General features: G+C 44.0%; 1 protein-coding gene across 1 annotated transcript in view; it reads left to right on the top strand.

Moving 5' to 3' along the window:
• Window positions 1-21,625, top strand: part of LOC127001987 (uncharacterized) — a 222,671-nt gene that overhangs the window by 163,336 nt on the left and 37,710 nt on the right. The window contains exon 3 of the mRNA XM_050867302.1: window positions 1,900-2,001. Within this exon, the coding sequence (XP_050723259.1) occupies window positions 1,900-2,001 (102 nt within the window). The remainder of the gene's footprint in view (window positions 1-1,899; window positions 2,002-21,625) is intronic.

The raw sequence follows: 21,625 nt of genomic DNA, 5'->3' as shown, positions 1-21,625 counted from the left end.
ACTATACAACGATTGCTACGGCTACTACTACTACTACTACTACTACAATCGCTATTATTACCACAGGGACTGCTTCTGCTTTTAACATATCTATTTCTAACACTACTATTACTCTCTGATTCCGTTTAGTCTTCCTCTCACACCTCGATGTCTGTCTGATGCTGGGAATTCCTTCGTCAGCAGTTACGCTCATCCGCGGCTTTCTCACAAATATAAGGAAAGTAAGAAACTGTAACACACATCTTTCTATTCTTTCTCAGCTCGGGTCGTAAAGAAAAAGGTACGCGAGGATCCAGGATGTCCGAGAGAAAAATAAAAGAATGTGTTAGTTGTTTCTTCTTTCCACTCGTCTTCTTTCTTTATCTTCTGTTATGTGAAAGACGTGGAAAGAATATACCATGAGATCTTGTATTGAAAAAGAGGTAAAGTAAAGAAAACTCAATAGTATTCTTTGCTTACCTTTATCAGAAAGAAGTGAAGAAGAATGCGAATAAGAGATGGAGAGGGAAATAAAAACAAGAGAGAGAGAGAGAGAGAGAGAGAGAGAGAGAGAGAGAGAGAGAGAGAGAGAGAGAGAGAGAGAGAGAGAGAGAGAGAGAGAGAGAGAGAGAGAGAGAGAGAGAGAGAGAGAGAGAGAGAGAGAGAGAGAGAGAGAGAGAGAGAGAGAGAGAGAGACACAGAGAAAATAAAAAGAAAAGATTATTCGCCGGAGCCCTTCTGCCGCACGTAGAAAAAAGAAAGTAGGAGAAAAAAACATGAAATAGCAAGAGCAACTCACTTAAGTGAATAAAGGTGCAGAAGTATTGGTTTTTGTCCATTGATCGAGTTCATTCAGGCCTCTTGTCCCCCTAACCTGTCTTTCCTCTCTCTCTCTCTCTCTCTCTCTCTCTCTCTCTCTCATAAATCATCCAGAGTGAGGCAAAAATAAGTCATTCTTCAGTTTTCTCTACTTTTCTCTCATTTTCCCTTCAACACAATAATATAATCTGTTTTTTTTTCTCCCTTTCTGGTCATGTGGCATTGTCCTCTTAAGACAAACACACAGCCCAAAATAAAAGGGAACTCCCCGAACACGCAAATACACACACACGCGCGAACACACAAACAAACAAAAACAGAAACAAACACAGCTTATACATCAGCATTGGGAGGGTTTATAGAAGAAGTGCATCTTAAGAAAATCCTCCCGTAATCCTCCTCCTCCTCCTCCTCCTCCTCTTCTTCCGCCTCCTCCTCCATCTCTTCCGCTTCTTACACTTCTTCTTCCGGTCGAATTATCCGGAAGAGGACAACCGTTGTAAACACAAAGAAAGTAAGAGAGAGAGAGAGAGAGAGAGAGAGAGAGAGAGAGAGAGAGAGAGAGAGAGAGAGAGAGAGAGAGAGAGAGAGAGAGAGAGAGAGAGAGAGAGAGAGAGAGAGAGAGAGAGAGAGAGAGAGAGAGAAATTAAAAAAAAGAACAGAAAGAAACCGGGGCTTCACCTCACCTCACAAACGGTTTCTATTGACTCGGAACCTTTGCTGCTCCAATCTTGCTTCTCCATTCAGGTTTCCATATAGGCAATTACTGTCATCTCTCTCTCTCTCTCTCTCTCTCTCTCTCTCTCTCTCTCTCATATTTTTTACATCGTCATATCTGAATCATATTATTCTTTTTGTTTCTTCGTGACCTAGATATGTAAAGAATACTATTGGACTTTCTTTATTTTACTTATTTTCGTTTCCAATAAAAGATCTTTTTCGTTCGTTCTTTTCAAGTCTTTCACATGATATTAAATAAAAAAAGAAGAGTGGAAAAAACAACAACATATTCTTTTATTTTCTCTCAGACATCATCCTCGTGTACCTTTCTCTCTCTCTCTCTCGCTCCGAACTAACCCATGTCTCTTTCTCCTCCGGCAGGTAACGTGGCTGAAGAAAGACGAGGACCAGCTCTTGACGGCGGGCTCGGTCATCTACTCTTCGGAAAAGCGCTACGCCGTCTCCCACGTGCGGCATCAACAGGTAAGAAGATAGATAGTTGATGGAAAAGGGAAAATGATAAGTACGAAATGAATGAAAGAAGGATTTCAGGAAGAAGAAGAGTAGAAAGAGAGAATTATGCTATGTAGGATGGAGTTTGAGATTTGAAAATAAACCTAGAGATAAGATGGAAAAGTGAGTTTGGTAATTATAAAAGGTGGTAACGAAGGATTGCAGGGAGAAAAAGAGTAGAAAGAGAGAAGAATGCTATGTAGGATGGAGTTTAAGATTTGAAAAAAGTTTTTTTTATTTACAACAAAGGAGACGGCTCAAGGGCACAAAAAAGGAAACAATAATAAAAAAAGCCCGCTACTTGCTGGTCCTAAAAAAGAATCAAAGGAGGTGGCCGAAAGAGATGTCAATTTCGGGAGGAGAGGTGTCCTGATACCCTTCTCTTGAAAAAGTTCAAGTCGTAGGCAGGAGGAAATACAGATGAAGGAAGATTGTTCCAGAGATAGGAAGGAAGAGTGAGTTTGCTAAATATAAAAGGGAGTAACGAAGGATTGCAGGGAGAAGAGGTAAAGGTGAAAGAAAGGAGGAGGACGTGATAGATGGAGTAAAGAATTGAAAAAAAACGTAGAGCTATGAAGGAAAGAGAGATTGCTCTGTACGAAAGAAATAAAAGAAGGATTGCAGGGAGAAAAAAAGGATGAAGAAGAGGAGGGTCTGATGGATGAGGTTAAAAATTGAAAGAACGTAGAGGAAGGAGAGAAAATGGAGTTTGCTTAATGAAGAAGGTGGGAAAGAAAGATTGCAAGGAGAGGAAAAGAAGCAAGAAAGAGGGACGAAAAGATGTGAAGTAATGAAAAGGAAGAAAAAGGAAATTAGTAAGAATGTAGAAGGGAGCAAGACAAGGAGAAGGAGAGAATGAAAACATGGAGGAAATGATGAAGAAAGATTTAAATGAACAAGACGTAAAAAATGAAGCAGGGAATGAAGATGGAGGTAAAGAAAAATTGGGAGGAGGGAAGAGAGGCGGCGGAGGAAGAAGGTTGGCAGGCAATGAAGTAAAATGGACGTGCATGGAGGAATGAAGGTAAAGGAAGATGGATGAGTAAGAAGGAGTGAAGAAGGAGTGTGAGAAAAGGAGAAAGTAAGTTGACAGTTATAAGAGAAAGGGAAGCAGGGAAGTATGAGTGAAGAGGCAAATAAGAGCAGGAAGAAGAGGAGATATAAGCGAGTATGTACTTAGAGGTGTAGAAGTGTAAGAGAAAAAAATAAATAACAGAGAAGGAACAAAGGAAAATTAAAATAATGTAAAGAAACAAAGAGGGGTAATTACAAGGCAGAAGGGAAAGGAAGGTAGAGAAGAAAGAACAAGGAAATAAAAGAGGGGAGGGAGGAGAGGGAGAAGAGAGGAAACTAAACGATGGAAGGGAAGGAAGGAAGGAAAGAATCAAGGAAGGCAACGTATGGAAGAGGAATAAGGTAAGAAAGTTTAGGAGAGGAAGGGAGGTAATGGAGGAGAAATGCGTAAATACAGAAAGGGAGAAGGGACACTAAGGAAGAAGGAAATATGAAGGTATGGAAGGGAGAGGTAAAACAGGAGTAAAAATTGGAATATTGCAAAGAAGGGAGCAACGAGATATTTACATGAAGAGGAGAAAGGCGAAAAAGAAGAAAGAGAAACGATACAAGGAAAACAAAAACAGGGAAATCACAGTTAAAAAAAAAAAGATAATGAGAAGGAAGAAAAATAACATAGTGAAGATGGAAAGCTGGCGATACAGAAAGGGAGGGAGAGGGAGAGATTGAAAGGAGAGGGAGAGACTGAGAACCCAGGAAGCAGGGAGGGAAGGTACGAAAGACGGAAGGGCGGTAAATGATGCAGGGGAATGAGAGGGAGAAGAGGGGAGGTGGACAAGCAGGTCAAGAAATCAAGGGAGGGGAAGATGAAAGGAACGAAGAGAGAGAGAGAAGGAGAGGGAGGGAGACCACGGGAAAACAGGAGGGGAAAGGAATATGTCTAAGGCAGGGAGAGTGAGGAAGACAGGCGGGAGAGAGGGAGAGTAGGGGAAGGCCAGAAGATGGAAGACTAAAACGGAGGGGAAGGACAAGGGAAAGGAGGAGAGGGAGGCAAACACGGGCACGCATGAGAAATAGAGATGACGATAAAAAACACGAAGGAAAATGACAAGGCGAGTTCGGGAGGGGAGGAAGGAGACGAGGGGAGCAAAATAGAAGAGCAAAACGAGGTGGGGGAGTGAGGGAGATGGGCGTGAGGGACAGAGGGAGTGAAAGAGAGGCACAAAAGATCAGAGAAGAGGAAGAAAAAGGCAGAGAAGATTAGATATTAGTGAAGAGGCGAGTGAAGAGGGAGCAGAGAAAGCAGAGAGTAAAGGAATGAGGAAGGAAATAAGAGTGGAGAGAGAGAGAGAGAGAGAGAGAGAGAGAGAGAGAGAGAGAGAGAGAGAGAGAGAGAGAGAGAGAGAGAGAGAGAGAGAGAGAGAGAGAGAGAGAGAGAGAGAGAGAGAGAGAGAGAGAGAGAGAGAGAGAGAGAGAGAGAGAGAGAGAGAGAGAGAGAGAGAGTGTGTGTGTGAGGGGGAGTAGAGGAATTATGGAAAAAGTGGAGGAAAGTGGAGGAGATTAATGGAAAACGAAGAGAAGTGAGAGAGGGGGGAAAGAGAGAGAGAGAGAGAGGAAGAGGGAGAGAGAGGGGAACAATGTCAGACAAAAATAAAAAAAGGAAAATAAAGAAACTTGTAGTGGGGGAAAAAATGGATGAAAGTGGGACTGACAGATGGAAAAAAATGTGAGATGAAAAATAAATGGAGGAGGAAGGCGGTAATAGAGACTTAACAACACAAAGAGAAAGAAAGGGAGAAAGAGCAATTACGAAAACGCAGACAAGAATAAAAATGAAAAAAATGACGGATGGATGAAAAAAAAAGAACGTAGCAATAAAAAAAAACTAAAAATACAAGTAAATAAAAGAAGTGTGTTTATAATGACGCAAATCTTAATTGCTTACAAACATCAGGTGCAGCGGAATATGAGGAGAGTTTGTGTTTACCTGGATTAACCCTTTCCTCCCAGCCTCCCCCCCCTTCCCTTCACCTCCCATCTCTCCCCTCCCTCCCTTCCTTCTCCCTTTCAGCGCGCACACTTCCCCTGAGGCAGCACAGCAGTCGGTCTTGAAATGGGTATGAGGGAAGGGGGGAGAGAGGAAAGGGAAGGGGAAGCGGAAGTGAGGAAGAGGAAGCGAGGGAGGGGAAAGGGTGAATAATGGGGAAATGGCAGGAGAGGGGGAAAGGGAGGCATAGGGAAAGAGGGATGAAGAGAATAATGGATAAAATGAGGAAGAGGAGGAAAGGGAGGAAGGAAACAGGGAGAGGAAGAGAGGAAGAGAGGAAGAGAGTAAGGAGATAAGGAGAGGATGGAAGGAATGGGGATAGGGAGGAAAGAAGAAAAGGGAAAGAAGGAAATAGGAAAAGGAAGAGAGAGGAAGGGAAGAGGAAGATGGGAAGGAGGAAGGAGGGCTTGAGAGGAAAATCAGAAAGGAAGGGGGAGGGAGATGCAGGTAGGAAGGGAAAGGGAGACGCAGGGAGGAAGGCAGGGAGAAGGGAGAAGGAGGGAGCAAGGGGAAAGGGAGGAGAGGGAGCTTGGCAGAAGGAGCATTGGATAAACTTAACTTCAGGTATATATGCTCACTAATTAAAGGTGTGCCATTCATTGAAGGAACTCGAGCCTATTCTATCGTATGAATGTATATGCAAGCATGTATATATGTATGAAAGTGTGTATCTGTATTTGTATGTATGTATGAATGATTAAGTGAGCTGGATGCGTTGATGAACTGAGGTGTGTGTGTGCGTGTGCGTGTGTGTGTGTGTGTGTGTGTGTGTGTGTGTGTGTGTGTGTGTTTCAACTATCACCTTGTTTGCATACGAGGCGATCAGTCTCTGCATGATGAAATGTGTTAGTTTTTACATATTTTTTTTTTCCCTCATCGCATTCACATTCACCCAAACCCTTTCACGGACCTGCTTCCCGTGTCCCCCCTTTCATACTAACGCTGTGACGATCATGTGGTTATGGATTATTTTTGCGTCTATCTGCGCTTTATAAATGGCCTTCGATTCGTGAGAGGGTGAAGAAGTTAGTGAAAAAAAAAATAGAGATGCTGTGAGGGGAAAGCGATTTATATAGAAATTGATAAGGAAGTCCAATGGGAAGGGTACAAGGGGAGGAATGCAATAGAGGTTAAAAAATAGATAGTTGAAGTTCGAGAGAGGATGAGGGTAAGATATAGATAATGAAGGTGATGTTAATGAGGCTGTATTGGCGAGAGCGATATAATGAAATAAGGCAAGAATAATACGTAGAGTTAGTCAAAATAATGTTATGAAAATTAGGAAGGGAACATTAATGAGGGAGAACATGGGTGATATAATGATGATGGTAGGAGTGCATAATGAGGGAGAAAGTGAGTGTTAGGTTAGCTTTTGGGGGTAAGGTGAAAAATAAGACCTGAAGGCGGGTGAGATATAAGAAATCTTGGCATGAAGGGTTGGACTTGAAGGGAAGGAAAGAATGGAGGCAAAAAGATGATAGAAAGAGTGAAGGATTTATGTGAGGAAGAGAAAAGAGATGAGGGAAGAAGGAGGAGGAGGAAGATGAGGGCGATGTGGAGGAGGAGGAGAGAGAGGAAGGTAAAGAGGTAAAATAAAACAAAGGTGGAGAAAGAAATAAAGAAGATACATAAAAAGGGTGAAAGAGAAATAGGAAAGTAAATAAAGAATCGAACCAAACATTGCAGAAGAAAATAAAAGACTAGAAAAATAATAAATAGTTAGGGAGCAAATAGGAGACTGGAAGAATAATGAATAAAAGTATAAAAAAAATAACAACAAAACGAGACAGAAAATGAGAAAAAGTGTGAAAGAATAAGAGGGAAAACTATACACAAAATGAAAGAAAATAGTGATGAGAGATAAAGAGAACAGAGGCAGCGGAAAAAAAGCTTCTGTAGGGGAGAAAGAAAAGAGTGCAAAGAGAAAGAAGGAAAGAGAGGAAGAGGAAGAAATAAGAGGTGGAGAAAAGAGAAAATAAGAGGAAGAGAAGGAAGAGGGGGAGGATGATGTTGATGATGATGGGGAAGAGGGAGCAGAGGCAGAGGGAGCAAAAGGAGGAGGAGGTGGAGAAAGAGGAGGAGGAGGGGGAAGAGGAGAAATAGGGAGCAGAAGCAGCAAAAGGAGAAGGAGGTGGAGAAAAGGAGGAGGAGGAGGGGGAGGAAGATTCGAGTATATATTGAAGAGTTATGAGCAATATGTGAAGGAGGGGAAAGAAGGAGGAGGAGGAGGAGGAATAGGAGGAGAAAGAGGAGGAGGAGAAAGAAGAAGCATAAGGAAGACTGGAAAAAGAGGGAGAACAAGGGAAGGGGAGGGAGGAAACTGGGACAAGGCCAAAGGAAGAGGAGGAGGAGGAGGAGAAGTGAAGGAGGAGGAGGAGGTGGAGGAGGAGGAGGAGGAGGAGAAGGGAAGTAAAGTTTAATGAGCTGTACGTGAAGTGACGAGAGGGGAGAGAAGGCGAGTTGGGGAGAGAGAATATAGTTTAAATAAAGAAAGCGAGAGAGAGAGAGAGAGAGAGAGAGAGAGAGAGAGAGAGAGAGAGAGAGAGAGAGAGAGAGAGAGAGAGAGAGAGAGAGAGAGAGAGAGAGAGAGAGAGAGAGAGAGAGAGAGAGAGAGAACGAATAAATGGCAGAGCATGAGGAAAAGAAGGAAAAAAAGGAAGGAGATAAGGAATGAGGGAAGGAAAGAGACAGAGAGAAAGAGTCAACTCGAGAACAGACGAGCAGCAAAGAATGAGAAAGAAAAGGAAAAAGAAGGAAGGAAATAAGACGTGTGGAAGGAGAAGAAGACGGGTGAGGGAATATAACATGATTGGTAAATGGTTATGAGGGATTGGGGACGAAGGAGAAGAGAGACAGAGGAAAGAAATTACGGAGAAAACGCAAGAGAAGAAATGACCAAAGGGGAATGAACGAAGGAAGGAAGGAAGGAAGGAAGGAAGGGAGGGAGAGAGAGGAAGAGGGGAGGAGAAAACGAGTGAGAGGGGGAGGGAGGGAGGGTAGGAAGGAAGCCAACAAAAACAAGATGATGAATGGAGAGAAAATAGGAGGAAAAAAGGGAAGATATTATCAGAGGGACAGGGAGGAGGAAGAAGAAAGAAGAGGAGGAGGCGAAAGGGAAAATTGAGCGGTGGAAGAAAACATTGTGAAAGAGGAGGAGGAGGGGGAAGAGAGGAGGAGTGGGAGGGGAAGGGAAGATAAAACTTAGGAAGAATGAATGAGAGGGAGGGGTAGAGAGAGGGAGGGGAGGAAATGCATATAAAATAGAACAAGTGGAGGCGGAGAATAAAGGGGAGAGAGAGAGAGAGAGAGATAGGGAGAGGGAAATGTGGGAAGGGAAGAGCGAGTGAGAGGGGAATGAGGGAAGGGGAGAGAGGGATGACAGGAAGGGGAGAGAAAGGGAAAAAAAAGGACGGGAAGAGAAAATTGAGTAAAGGGGAGAAGGGGAGAAAGAAAAGAGGGAACGGAAAAGAGGGGAATGAGGGAATGGGAGAGAGGGGAATGGAGGACAGGGAAAGACGAATAAGGGAAAGGGGAGAGAAATGGAAATGGGATGGGAGGAAAGAAGGGAGGGAGGAATAAGGGAATGGAAGATAAAAATGGGGGAATGGGAGAGGAATGAAGGAAAAGGAGGGAGGAATGAGGGAAAAGGAGAGAGGGAGGAATGAGGGAAGGGGAGAGAAATATGAGGGAATAGGAGAGGAATGAAGGAAAAGGAGGGAGGAATGAGGGAAGGGAGAAAGAGAGACATGAGGGAAGGGGAGAGCGAGAGCGTCATGTGTTCTATATCTGCTCTATATCGCCTCCCTTTGTCTCGTCTCCGCGTCTGTCTGTCACTAACCAACATTCACGAACATGTCTCTCACGTGTCAGTCTAACATGTCAGGCGGAGATGGAGGAAGGGGGAGAAGGGTGGATTGGAGGAAGAGGAGAGAAAGGAGAAGGGGATGCATAGGGGGGAGTAGGATAGGTCAGGAAGAGATAAATAACACAGATATGAGGAAGGAAGGTATGAAGGGTAGGAAGGAAGAACGGAAAACAAGAATAATGAGTGGACGAAGATAAAACTAGAGAAAAACAGGAGGGAATGCAAAGACGAGAAAAGAATGGAGAGAACTGGATGAATGAATGACTGTATGGAGAAAGAAGACAGGGACACGAGGTAGGAAGGAGGAATGGTGAAGGAAGGGAGAGAGGAGAAAGTACAAAAATGAAGGAAGGAGGAAGGCAGAGGAGAGAGGAATATTAAGGACGAAAGGAGTATAAAAGAGGGAAAGGAAATACCAAAAAGGGAGAGCAAGAGATGAGTAAATGAATATATAAAGGAAAGAAGAAAGGGAACAGAGTAAGGGGAAGAAAGAAAGGAGGAAGAAAGGAAAGCTAAAGAAGAGGGAATGAAAAAGAGAGAAGGAAGGGGAACATTAAGAGAAGAGCAAGGGATGAAGAAATGAATATATGAAGGAAGAAAAGGTAAGAGAGTAAGGGGAAAAAAGAAAGGAGGAAGAAAGGAAAGCTGAAGAAGAGGGAATGAAGGAGAGAGAAGGAAGGGGAGCATTAAGAACAGATGAAGCGGTAAATGGAGAAACGAGGGAGGGAAGGAGGGAGGGAGGGAGGGAGAGAAGTGAAAAATCGTGTGACCAATCATCGTCATCTTCCGGGAAACGTTCGAATTAGCGTAACGACTCTCTTAAATACGATATTCCGTGCGCTCAATTGGCGGCGGATTCAGCTTCCTGGGGACCGGCGAGGGGCGAGGCAAAACAACAACAATAACAAAAACAACTCAACCACATTATATTTTTCTCCTGATATATATGTGATTTTGAAGTCGATATTATCTCCATTTTTTTTCTATTTTTTTATCTTCCTTCCTTTCTATTTTTTCATGATTTTTCTATATCTCCGTTTTTTCTTCCTTCGTTTCTTTCCTTCTTTCTTTCTTTCTTTCTCTCTCTTACTGGCTTTCTTACTTTTTTTTTCTCTTTTCTTCCTTCGTTTCTTTCATTCTTTGTTTCGTTTCTCTCTCTCTCTCTCTCTCTCTCTCTCTCTCTCTCTCTCTGCGATCATGGAGGCGTTACAAGCTCGGCGTTTCTGATATTTTCAAGTCACCGTCCCAATCATCCACTCCTTCCCTCTCGTTCCCTCTACCGGTGACCTGTTCCTTCGGCCTCTCCTTGCTCACGGCTACCTCTTATTGCGCCCAAACCTCTCTCCTCCTCTTCTTCCTCCTCCTCCTCCTCCTCTGAAGTGCATTTGACCTCCTGACGATGATCTCTTCTGCCTCACTCTTCTCCCTCTCCTCTTCTCTGCCATTCTCCTCCCTGACCTGCCTCTCACCTGCCTCTCTCACCCTTCCTCTCCTTCATGTCTATGCTTTCTCTTTCTCTCTTTATCATTCACTATCTTCCACTTTTTCAATCTTCATTTTTCCTATCTTTTCTATCTCACTCTTCCTCCTATTTTCCCTTTCTCACTTTCAACTTCTTCTCTTTTCATTCTTCTCGCCTATCCTCCCTTTCCTTTCCCATACTGCTTCCTATTTTTCTGTCTCTCTCCTTTTTCTCGTCTTTATTCGCTATCTTTTCCTCTCTCAATTTACTTTTTCTTGCTCAATCTTCCCGTCCCTCTCCTCCTTTCCTCCCTCATCCTGCTTTTCTTTCCTTTCCTTCATCTTTTCTTCCTGCCTCAATCTTCCTCCTCATTCTCCTCCTCCTCCTACTCTTGTTGGTAATGAGCATCTGACTAGAGCGCTTTAACTTTTTGTATCAATTTATAAAAAGTATTCACACTCTCAAGCAGAAATTTTGCTCCTACTTAACGAAAATTTATGAGAATTACTTGCTCTTTTTCCCACGTGCATTTTGCTGCGATTTTTAGGCAGAATAACGAGTTTCATACCAATTTCCGTGCTCAAAATATATAATACTTATGTGTATATATTCCTTCTTTAGGTATTAGGGCGTTGAAACCCATGCCACGACCCAAGATAAGCCTTACGTATGGGAACTTTTATGATTTTGTTGATTTTTAGCTATAATAAATTGTGTCATACCAATTTCTACGCTCAAAATAAGTAATACGCATGCTATTTTTCGTTTTAGGTATTAAGGCCTTCAAACCTATTCCGAGGCCCCAGATAAGGCTTATGTATGCCGACATTTATGAGATGACGACTTTCAGGCCACTTTCAATGCTCGGAATGAGTATTATGTGTGTTTTGAACGAGTCGGATCCCGCGTCGCAGCCACCGATTGATCAGTTATGCAAGTTGAGTAAATATGTGTCATACAGCAATCTGACTTTGAGCCGGGAGTCCCAGGCAAACACGAGCTATTTGAAAGAATATTGCTAGCAAGTTCCATTTTTGTTCACATTCATTTTTACATACCATTCATTTTCTCGACGGGTGAACTGAAGGTTAGTAAATTTATAATACTTTCCTTCCCTTGTATTGCAGTAGCGTTTAGGGTGAATAATTTGACCTATTTAAAAGAATATTGCCGGCGAGTTCCATTTTAACTTATCTTTATTTATTCCGTTCATTTATTTTTCGACTACTTAATCCAACTCTTTTTATAAGGGTGGATTGGAGGTTGGTAAATTTAGAGCACTCTCCTTCCCTTGTATTGCAGTAACTTTTGGGGGGAAATAATTTGTTTAACGATTCTAAAGCGAGTTCCATTTTAAGTTCAATTCTTTTCTTAATATATATACCACTCTTTTTTTTTTTTACTGCTTTATCCCACTAATCTTTTTAAGGGTGAGCTGAAGGTTGGTAAATTTAAAACACATTCTTTTCCTTGTATTGCAGTGACGTTCGGGGAAAAATAACGTGTTTTATGATGCTAAAGCGAGCGACATTTTATTATCATTTTTTCCCCACATTCACGTCTTGCTCTCTAGTGACCTTCCTTCCTGCAGGCGGCCGCTCTTGCCTCACTCTCGAAGCGTTATATTTTGTCCTCCTTCACTACTTCCTCACCACAGGCGCCTCGATACCCCGTCGTTCAATATATATCAATTCACCTTTTCTTTTTGTAGCGCTCGAGAACCTTTGGAGAAAATTCATTTTAGCATCGGCCACTTCGCCATTTCCTCTTGTTGCCTTGCATTAAAGTTTCAACGCTGTCTTCATGCCTGGAGGCGCTGTCAAGTCGAGAGGATGCACCACCACCACCACCACCACCACTGTCACTACCACCACCACCACCACCACCCGCCTCTTCTCTCCAAACTTTTTCTCTTCCACCACGTCTTTCCTCCACCTCCACCACATTCCTCCACCATTACTACTTACACTACCATCCACTACACTACCACCACTGCTAATACCTCCTTCTCCAACATTTTCTTCACTCCTACCACCTTCCACCGCACCACCACCACCAAGCTCCACCCATTATCACCACCACCAGAACCTACCACCACCACTACCACCATTCCGCCAACTACTACGACTATTGCTCCCTGGAAATGCCGCCTCCCCAGCCGCCTCACTAAAGCATTCATAGCCAAGTTAGCCGTTGTGATGCCACGTTACGGGGCCGACCTCTTGCTCCACCTGCGTCCTCTCCTTGTCTTCCTTCCTTACTCCATCTTCTTTCTTTGTTGCTTCCTCCTCTTCGTCCTCCTTCTTATTTCTTCTCGATTGTTTTTCATTTCTGTTATTTCCTTCCTCGTTCTCGCCCTCCATCTTATTTCTCCTCGATTGTTTTTCATTGTTATTATTTCCTTCCTTCTCCTCATGCCCTCCTTCGTCTTTGATTTTCTCCTCTTCATCTTCTTTCCCTTCCTCCTCCTCCTCCTCCTCCTCCTCTTATTGTTTTCCTGGTTCTTATTTTCGTCCTTCATATCCATTACTTCGTCCTTGCCCTCCTTCTTCTCCTGTCCATCCTATTCTTTGTCTCCCAATTCTTCTTCTTCTTTCCTCCTTTCTCCGTCTTCTACCTTTGTTCCTATTTCTCCTCTCTCTCCTCCCCCTCCTCCTCCTCCTCCTCGTCTTCATATTCCTTCAGTCTCCAGTTTCTTCTCCCTTCTTTCTTCCTTCCTCCATCTTCTACTGGAGTTCTTATTTCCTCTCTGTCTCCTCCTCCTCATATGCTACTTCGTTCTTGCTCTCCTCCTCTTCTCTCGCTTCTTTCTCCTGCTCCTCCTTCACATCTACCTTCCTCCTCCTCCTCCTCCTCCTCTTCCCCTACTTCTCCTCCTCCTCCTTGCTCTTCCCAGCCTCTCTATCTCAAGTTTTAGGTAGGAAAAAGTTGGGGGTCTTCGAAGAGCTGTGTTTGTCCTAACCTTGCCTCGCCTCGCCTCCCCTCGACTCGCCTCGCCTCCTCGCCCGCTCGCCCTTCTATTTTCCAGACCGAGATCGCCTTCGCAACTCCCCTTCGTGGTTGTCTCCTTGCAGTCCTCTTTCCCATCCATTCTGTGTACCTTCTATTTCCTCTTGCCTTTCTGTTTGTTCTTCTTCTTCTTCTTCTTCTTCTCTTTTCCTTCTTCCTTCCCTCTCTCTCTTTCTCTCTTCTTCGTTTCCATCGTTGTTTTATTTGTTTACGTGTTTTGTTTTGTGTGTGTGAGATTTGTTTTTCGTTTTCGTCTTCTTCTTTCATTCACTTTCTTGTTTCAATTAATATTTTTTTCTTTTGTTTGTATTTTCGTGTTTTTTTCCATTATGATTTGCACGCTCATCTTTTCTATCTTCTTTCCATTCTCATCATCATCTTCCTTTTGTTCCTCCTTCTCCTCCTCCTCCTCCTCCTCCTCCTCCTCACCTTCCTCTTTCCTCTCTTTTCTCATTATCCTCCTCCTGTTTCTCTCTTTCCTTCCTCCTCCTCCTCCTCCTCCTCCTGCAATCCCCTTCCCTCTTCTTCCATTCTCTGCACCCGGAACGCCTCCACACTATCATTATCGTCCATCAACACTGCACCTTCTCCTTTCCACTTACCTCCCTTCCTTCCTTCCTTCCTTCCTTCCCTCCTTCCCTGCTTCCTTGCTTCCCTCCCGACACATTTTAAAAATCTTAATCTGCTCTTCCTCCATTTCCTTTTTCCTTTTCTTCCTTCCTCTGCACTCTCTCTCTCTCTCCTCGTCTTGTTTTTTTTCTAAGGTCATAGTCTTTTGCTTTACAGAGTTTGCTTTTCATTATAAATCTAGTCACTCTCCGTTTCTTTTTTTACGTGTCCATCTTTCCTGCAGTTACTCGTACCTAATACACCTGGGCGAAACATTAATTAGCACCTGAGAGCAGGAGTAGGTATTAATGCACTGATTTAACCCCAGCCTCGACTAGGTTCGGCGTCCCCCTTTTCCTTCTTTCCTTTCTGCGCTTCTTTCTCTCCTTCTTACCTGACTTCAGTGCTTCTTCTAATCTGTCGCTTTATTCTTCCTTGCCGACTTGTTACTTGATGACCGGAGAAAGAGAAACAGAACGAGAGAGAGAGAGAGAGAGAGAGAGAGAGAGAGAGAGAGAGAGAGAGAGAGAGAGAGAGAGAGAGAGAGACCAACAAATTAACACACACACACACACACACACACACACACACACACACACACACACACACACACACACACACACACACACACACACACACACACACACACAGGAACAACAGGCAAAAAATCAATATGTAAACACTGCTCTCCCTGACTCTACGGTACAGCGACAAGTGTTTGCTGTCCACACATCAAAACTCGTCCGGCTCGCCCATGATTACAGCGCGAAAAAGTAACCCCCCCAAAAAAAAACAAAAAAAACAACAGAAAATAGCTAAATGATGAGAGGTTAGTCCGTCTCCCAAAACCTTCATTCTTTGCCCCTATATTTAATTCCGTTACCTTGTTGACCTGAGGCGGTAAATTATAGTGTTTTGTGGTGGGTAGACTTTTAAGCATTTGTCCGACCGAGCACACAGTTTCAATTTCTCGTTTTTATCTTTTTTTTCTTTCACAAATATTTCTGGAGAAGCGGAATAGTTGACCGGACTCCACCGACGCAGCATTAAGTAGGAATGAAGGGCATCAGGTAATCAGAGAACCTTCAGACTTATGCACACACACGTCCAAACCCCCACGTGCGTTGACTACTCCGCGCTTAAATGTCATTCCTGTCTAGTAAACATTGGCTTTGAATATCAGAAAAGGAGCACTCGCCCAGATGTTTTTTTTGTTTTTTTTTAAATGGAATCCAGGACAAAGAGGAAAAGATGAAGGACTGAGAGGCTTTGTAAATTTTCATCAGTCTCTGCATCTTTTCCTCGTGTGTTACCTGAATCATGAAAAAAGATGAAGATGAAAAGATGAAGGACTGAGAGGCTTTGTAAATTTTCATCAGTCTCTGCATCTTTTCCTCGTGTGTTACCTGAATCATGAAAAAAACATCTGAACCCAAAACTGAACCCAAAAATAAAGTAAGCACCTGGAAATAAACAAAAAATGGCAATCAAGAATCACTAATGTCTTTACTTAGTGTTTTACCTATTTAAACATTGAGTAAAGAGAACTTCCTTATGTTTACGTATTCAGATTATAGATTTCTTACGGAAAAGGCTACAGAAAATTGATACAAGAGTGAGCAGGGTGATCAGAGAGAATCTGAATCGTGCGTGAACCCGAAAAGACTGCGGCGGCGGAGGCGAGGTGGCGACGGCATGTTTTGGGATCCCCGCCGACGCCAGGGCTCCTTATCTTTATTACCTCAACTCTGACTCACTGTAAAAAAAATCTTACCTCGAAGCCTTTTCCTTTCTTATTCTCTCCTTTTCCTAAGTTTTGGTCGTTATTCTCTTTGCTTTTCTTCTATGTATGTCTTTTCATCTGTACTTTGGTCCCTTCTTTTTTCCTTCGTTGTTTTGGAGTCCTCGTCTTTTCTTTCCCTTTTCGTGTCTTTTCCTTAGTTTTATCTTTTAGTCACCCATGTCCGGCACCTCGGCTTTCCCTCTCCAGTTCCTCTTATTTGTCTTCCTTCTCTTCTTCCTCCGTGTCTCATATATATTCATATCTCGTTTCTTATACTCCCGTCTCTTCCTTCCTGCCTCCATCTTTTTTTTTGCTTCTTCGGATCCTCCCCCTCCTCTCCTCCACCTCCACTCTCTTGCATCTCTCCCACTTTTACTCTTTCTCGTTCCTCTTTCGTTTTCCTTCTGTTGTTATCCTCCTCCTTTTCTCCTTCCATTCCGTATTTCCTCCTTTCTTCCTTCCTCTCCTCTTGCAGCTTAGACATTTACCTCCCATTGTTATTGTTCTTATTCCCCTTCCTCCTCCTTTTACTTCTCCTTTTGCTGGTATTCCTACTCCTGCAGCTCCTCCTCCTCCTCCTCCTCCTCCTCCTCTTCCAGCATTGTGTCGAAGGCTCGGCTGTCTTTTCCTTTCACTGTGCCTGTTGTGTCCAGACTCAGGATGGCTCGTGCTCATGCTGCCATTGTTCTCCTTGCTCTTGTTATGAAAGTTCTGTCTCTTTTCCTTTCTTTTCCCAGTTTTTCTTTCGTTTTCTTTTGGGGTCTCATTTTTTTCCTTCGCAGTACCCGTCCAGGTCTTTCTCTCCCCCCGTTTTCTTTTTCTAATTTTTTGTTTTGGTTTCTTGTTTGGTTTGTTTTCGTTTCGGTCGTGTTTTTTCTTTTATGTTTTCTTTTTTTGCCTCTGACGGGGGTTGCTTGCATGTCTTCTCCTTCTTTTCATTCCACTCTTTTTTTATTTCATTCTTCGGTTTCAATCCTTTTTCTCTTTCCTTTTTTTCTGATGCGTGTTTTATGTTTTGTGTTTTTTCCCCCTTTTTTCTTCTTTTGTCGTTTCTGTGATCTTGTATTTTTTTCTTACCCTCTGACGCTTTTGATTTTGCCAGCGAAAAGAACAGTGATAGGATCTCTCTCTCTCTCTCTCTCTCTCTCTCTCTCTGTTGATATCTTTTAGTAGCATTCGCAAACCTTTACCTTGTTCTCGGTCGTTGCTTTGTACATCGCGTGCATCTATTTACACTCACGTCTCTGTACCAAGGCGCGTTTGTTTACACTGATAAATTTAATATTAAGTGATGTTTGTTTACTGCGGCGCGTTTGTCTGCCGCGTTAAATATGTTTGTGTTTGATGCACGTTCATTCGCGATGCTCACCTCTGCTCTTCGGTAATGCGCGTCACCTGGAAATACCGGCTTTGTAATACGTATTGTTATGAAAGCCAAGCGTAATGGACGAGCTCCGCGGCGCTAAACAAGGGACTGTTAAGACAATGAAAAATAGTTTAGGCATGGGTGTGTTGCTCGCCTCGGCCAAGTGCAAAAATGCGGCAAAATGAACGGCGGCTATATTCAGGGCGCGCCCCGACTAATTATGCGGAACACACAGCAAGTATTTTTTAGCCAGTTGAGTATTTTTTGGTCGATCAGTGATGTTTCATGCTTTTAGTTTCTCTTTTTGTGTGATTGCCTCTGACGATCCAGCTGCTAGTTAGTATAATTCTCCTATTTTTTCTTTTTCTTTAACGTGGAGGCGGATAAATAGCACATGAAATCAAAGCAATATTCAAACACGCTGCTCTCACAGTACAGATGACACCAAATAAAGTCATTAGCTTTGGTGTGACGAAGGAGACTTGTATATGAGTTTATCGGCGAAAGGAATGAAATTATAAAGTTACTGGTTAACTCCTGCATCGGTTAGCAGGACACGGGGGGGTGGGGGGTGGGAGGACATTCCTGTGCAACGAGGCAGCGAAAGCGATAGAGGCAGGGAGATGGGAAGTTTAAAAGATAAGTTGAAAATAGTAACACAAGATAACAAGGATAGCAAGAGAAGTAACATTACAAACACAAACACACACACACACACACACACACACACACACACACACACACACACACACACACACACACACACACACACACACACAAACACCTAAGCATCTACCTTTCCCACAAACACCTCCGCAGGTCTTCTCTCCCTCCCCGAACACCCGCGCCCCCAACATCATCCCACACAAAGCCCCTCCCAAGAAGCAGCAGTAGCAGACGCAGCAGCAACATCATCATCATCCTCATCAGCCTCAGCAGCGTCTCGGGGCACTAACAGCTCTCTATCACGCACTATATCCATTACCTTGGGTATAAGCCCTTCCATTAAGGATTATGGTCCACCTCCCGGCCGGCATTACTGTACGGACCTCACTCATTACAGACGCACGATATATACTTCCTTCCATTACAGCTTAGGGTGCGGTGTGTTTAGTGTCACTCACCGCCCACGACGACCATCGCTTTCTTCTCCCTCGTCATTCGTCCCTCTCTCTCTTTCTCCCTCTCCATTCACCTGTTCTTTCCTCCCCAATCCCTGTGTTTCATCCCTCGTTCTCTTCCATTCTCGCTTTTCCTCTCTTCATTTTAACATCTTTTCCATTTAATTTCTCTCATAATGATTCATCTATTTTTTTTCTTGTCTGTCTTGAACTGTTTCCTTCTTTTTTAACTACATTGAAGCTGCAATCTTTTTCGTTCTCTCTATTTCCTTAAACTCCAGTCACTCACACTCGATTCCATCCTTTTCTAATCTTACTCTTTCTTCTTTCTCTTTTATTCTTTCTCTCCCTCTCACCTTTTCACTTTTCCGACTTGTTTTTCCTCCTTCAATCTCTTCCATTTTCTTCACATCCATTCACTCCCTCGCTCCCACCCCCTTTCGTTTCTAATAACCCTTTCTTCCTCCACTTTTATTCTCCCTCCCCCTCTCCCCCTCTCTTGCTACCCTATACACGCACACTGGCCGCCTCTCCTTTTCCCCTCTCCCTCACCCCACATATCCATTAGCCTTGGACGCCAACTATTAGCTATGCTCACCCTCCATTACCTCCTTATGCTGCACATTAGCCCGGAGCCTCGTGTAGTCACCCTCAGGGCCATCGTGAAATTAACTCTAAGTTTATATCAGTGGCTGTGTGTGTTGGCTGGAGTGTTGTGTTGTGTCGTTAGGTTGGGTTGGGTTGCGTGTTGGGTTGTGTGTTGTGGTGGCTCTTGATCTTTTCTGTTTCTTTGTTTCTCTCTCTCTCTCTCTTTCTATCTCTGCTGGTTTTTCATTCCTCCTCTCTCTCTCTCTCTCTCTCTCTCTCTCTCTCTCTCTCTCTCTCTCTCTCTCTCTCTCTCTCTCTCTCTCTCTCTCTCTCTCTCTCTCTCTCTCTCTCTCTCTCTCTCATTCCTTCTTCTCGTGTCTCATCTCCTTGCTTCTTTCCTCGTCCTCCTCCTCACTTACCAATAGACATGTTGCGGGAGAGGTGGGTGGGGAGGAGCCTTCATCTTTTCTGTCCTATCCTGCCACACGTAGATTACTAGTAGTAGCGGTAGTAAACAGACACCCTCGCCATAGACCGATAGGTCTTCTGGTGTCTGTTCGTCCTATGGGTTCCTATGTATTCCTCCTCCTCGTCGTCCATCGCGTTCTCTGAGTGCTCCCTCCCTCTCTCACTCCCTCCTTCCCCTGAATCTTTTCCTCTTTCCCTCCTCCTCCTCCTCTTCGTCTTCCCTCTCTCCCTCCCTTGTGGCTTGCTTCATCCTCTCTCTCCTCTCTCCTCCACTTCCTCCAGATCAAATTCACTCCCTTGCTGGACTTTCTGCCTCTCTCGTTGATTTTTGTTTATCTTTTTGCACTTATCCTCCTCCTACTCCTCTTCCTCTTCCTCCTCCTCTTCTTTTTCCCTTTCAACTAGTCTGAGTCTTCTTTTTCTTCTTCCTCCTCCTCCTCCCACTCTATCCGCCTCCTTCGCCTCTCTCCTCCTCCTTCTCACCTCCTTCTCCTTGTTTGTCTTTTCCCCTTCCTCCCGTTCATCCAATTTTCCTCATATTTCTTATCTGCTTTCTCCTCTAGTTCCTCCTTCTCCTTCTCCTCCTCCTCCTCCTCTCCTCTTAGCCTCCCTTCAATACCCAATCCTCTTCTCCTCCACCTCTCCATCCTTCTGCACCTCCGCCTCCTCCTCCTTCTCCTCCTCCATACAGCTCTCTCCCCTCTTCTTGCCTCCCTCCTCAAGCCACTCGGGGGCTCAAAGGAGGGAAGGATAACCCAGCTAAGCCTCTTGCAGGAAATGGTTGGATCCCATGGTTCGATTCCTTGACCTTCCTTCTCTCCTACGCCACCACTACCATCACAACCACTACTACCACAATCGTTACAACCACCACAATCACCATCGCGGCAACTTGTTTTCCATTGCCCTTGCTGCCTCTCTCGCTCACTTTCTGGGAACAATTAACTACTGAATAACTTAATGGTATGACTCCTCCTCCTCCTCCTTCTCTTCCGCCTCTTCCTCCTCCTTCTCTTCCTCTTCCTCCTCCTTCTCTTCCTCTTCCTCCTCTTCCTCCTCCTCTTGCTACAGCTGCTCCTACTGCAATTCCTACTTCCTCTTGTTCTACGCTACTTACCATTTTCTATAACCATCACTACCGCAACTACCACCATCATCACCACCATCATCACCCAGACACGTGACAAGCACCACCACCAATCAGGTCACCAACACCAGATTGCTAGCCTCCTCCCATTCCTCCCTCACCCCCCCCCCTCCCTCATAGCTCCGAACACCATTCCTCATCCACCTCCACCACCAACACCCCCACCACGACCACCACCATCACCTGGACCACCGCCATTCTCACTAAAGCCTATCACCTCAATCATAGGAATTAGGTCTACAACACCATATTCTGTCACAGCTATGGTCGGTAGTCACGCACCACCACACGTAAGCCCCCCACCACCGCCCTCCACCACCACCACCTCCACCACCACCACATTCACCATCAGCAAAAAGGGCAACCACCTTCAACACCAGCACACTTTGTCATCATTTCTTCTAAAAACTGTGGCAACCTGAATGGCCAATAGAAGACAAATAGACGTGAAGAGTCCTTTTTTAGGGAGGCGAGTCAGGGGGAGGAAGGGACGAGAATGGACGGAGGGAAGAGCAGGGAAGGTGAGGGGAAAGGAGGCTGGGAAAGGCTATGAGGGAGAGAATATAATTTACGGGACACAAAATGGGAAGAAGATGGTAGGAGAGAGAGCGAGAGAGAGAGAGAGAGAGAGAGAGAGAGAGAGAGAGAGAGAGAGAGAGAGAGAGAGAGAGAGAGAGAGAGAGAGAGAGAGAGAGAGAGAGAGAGAGAGAGAGAGAGTTAATTCCATTTGCAAGAAGAAAGTATGACTGAGTGCTCTTGATGTGATAGACTAATATAAAAAAAATAAGAGAGGAGGAGGAATGAAGCGAGCGAAGAAGCAGCAGGCGATGAAAGATTTAGCGAACAAGTCCGAATGAATGATAAATGAACTGGTGATTGAATGAATAAACAAATGACGAGATGAATAAAGAATTGAAAGGAGGAGAGAAAGAAGAAGAGAAAATTAAATCAGATCAAAGAAATGATGGATAAGAAAGGTATAAAGAGGAAGGAAGACGAATAAGAGAATGCACACTGGAAGAAAGAGAGGAAAGAAGAGAAGGAGGGAGGGAGCAAGGAGGAAAAAGAAGGGATAAAAAAAATGTGGAAGAAAGGAGAAAGGGGAGGAGGAGGGG

The sequence above is a fragment of the Eriocheir sinensis genome, chromosome 2 (assembly GCF_024679095.1).
Source record: "Eriocheir sinensis breed Jianghai 21 chromosome 2, ASM2467909v1, whole genome shotgun sequence".
Taxonomy (NCBI): domain Eukaryota; kingdom Metazoa; phylum Arthropoda; class Malacostraca; order Decapoda; family Varunidae; genus Eriocheir; species Eriocheir sinensis.
This window is presented reverse-complemented; position numbering and strand designations above follow the sequence as displayed.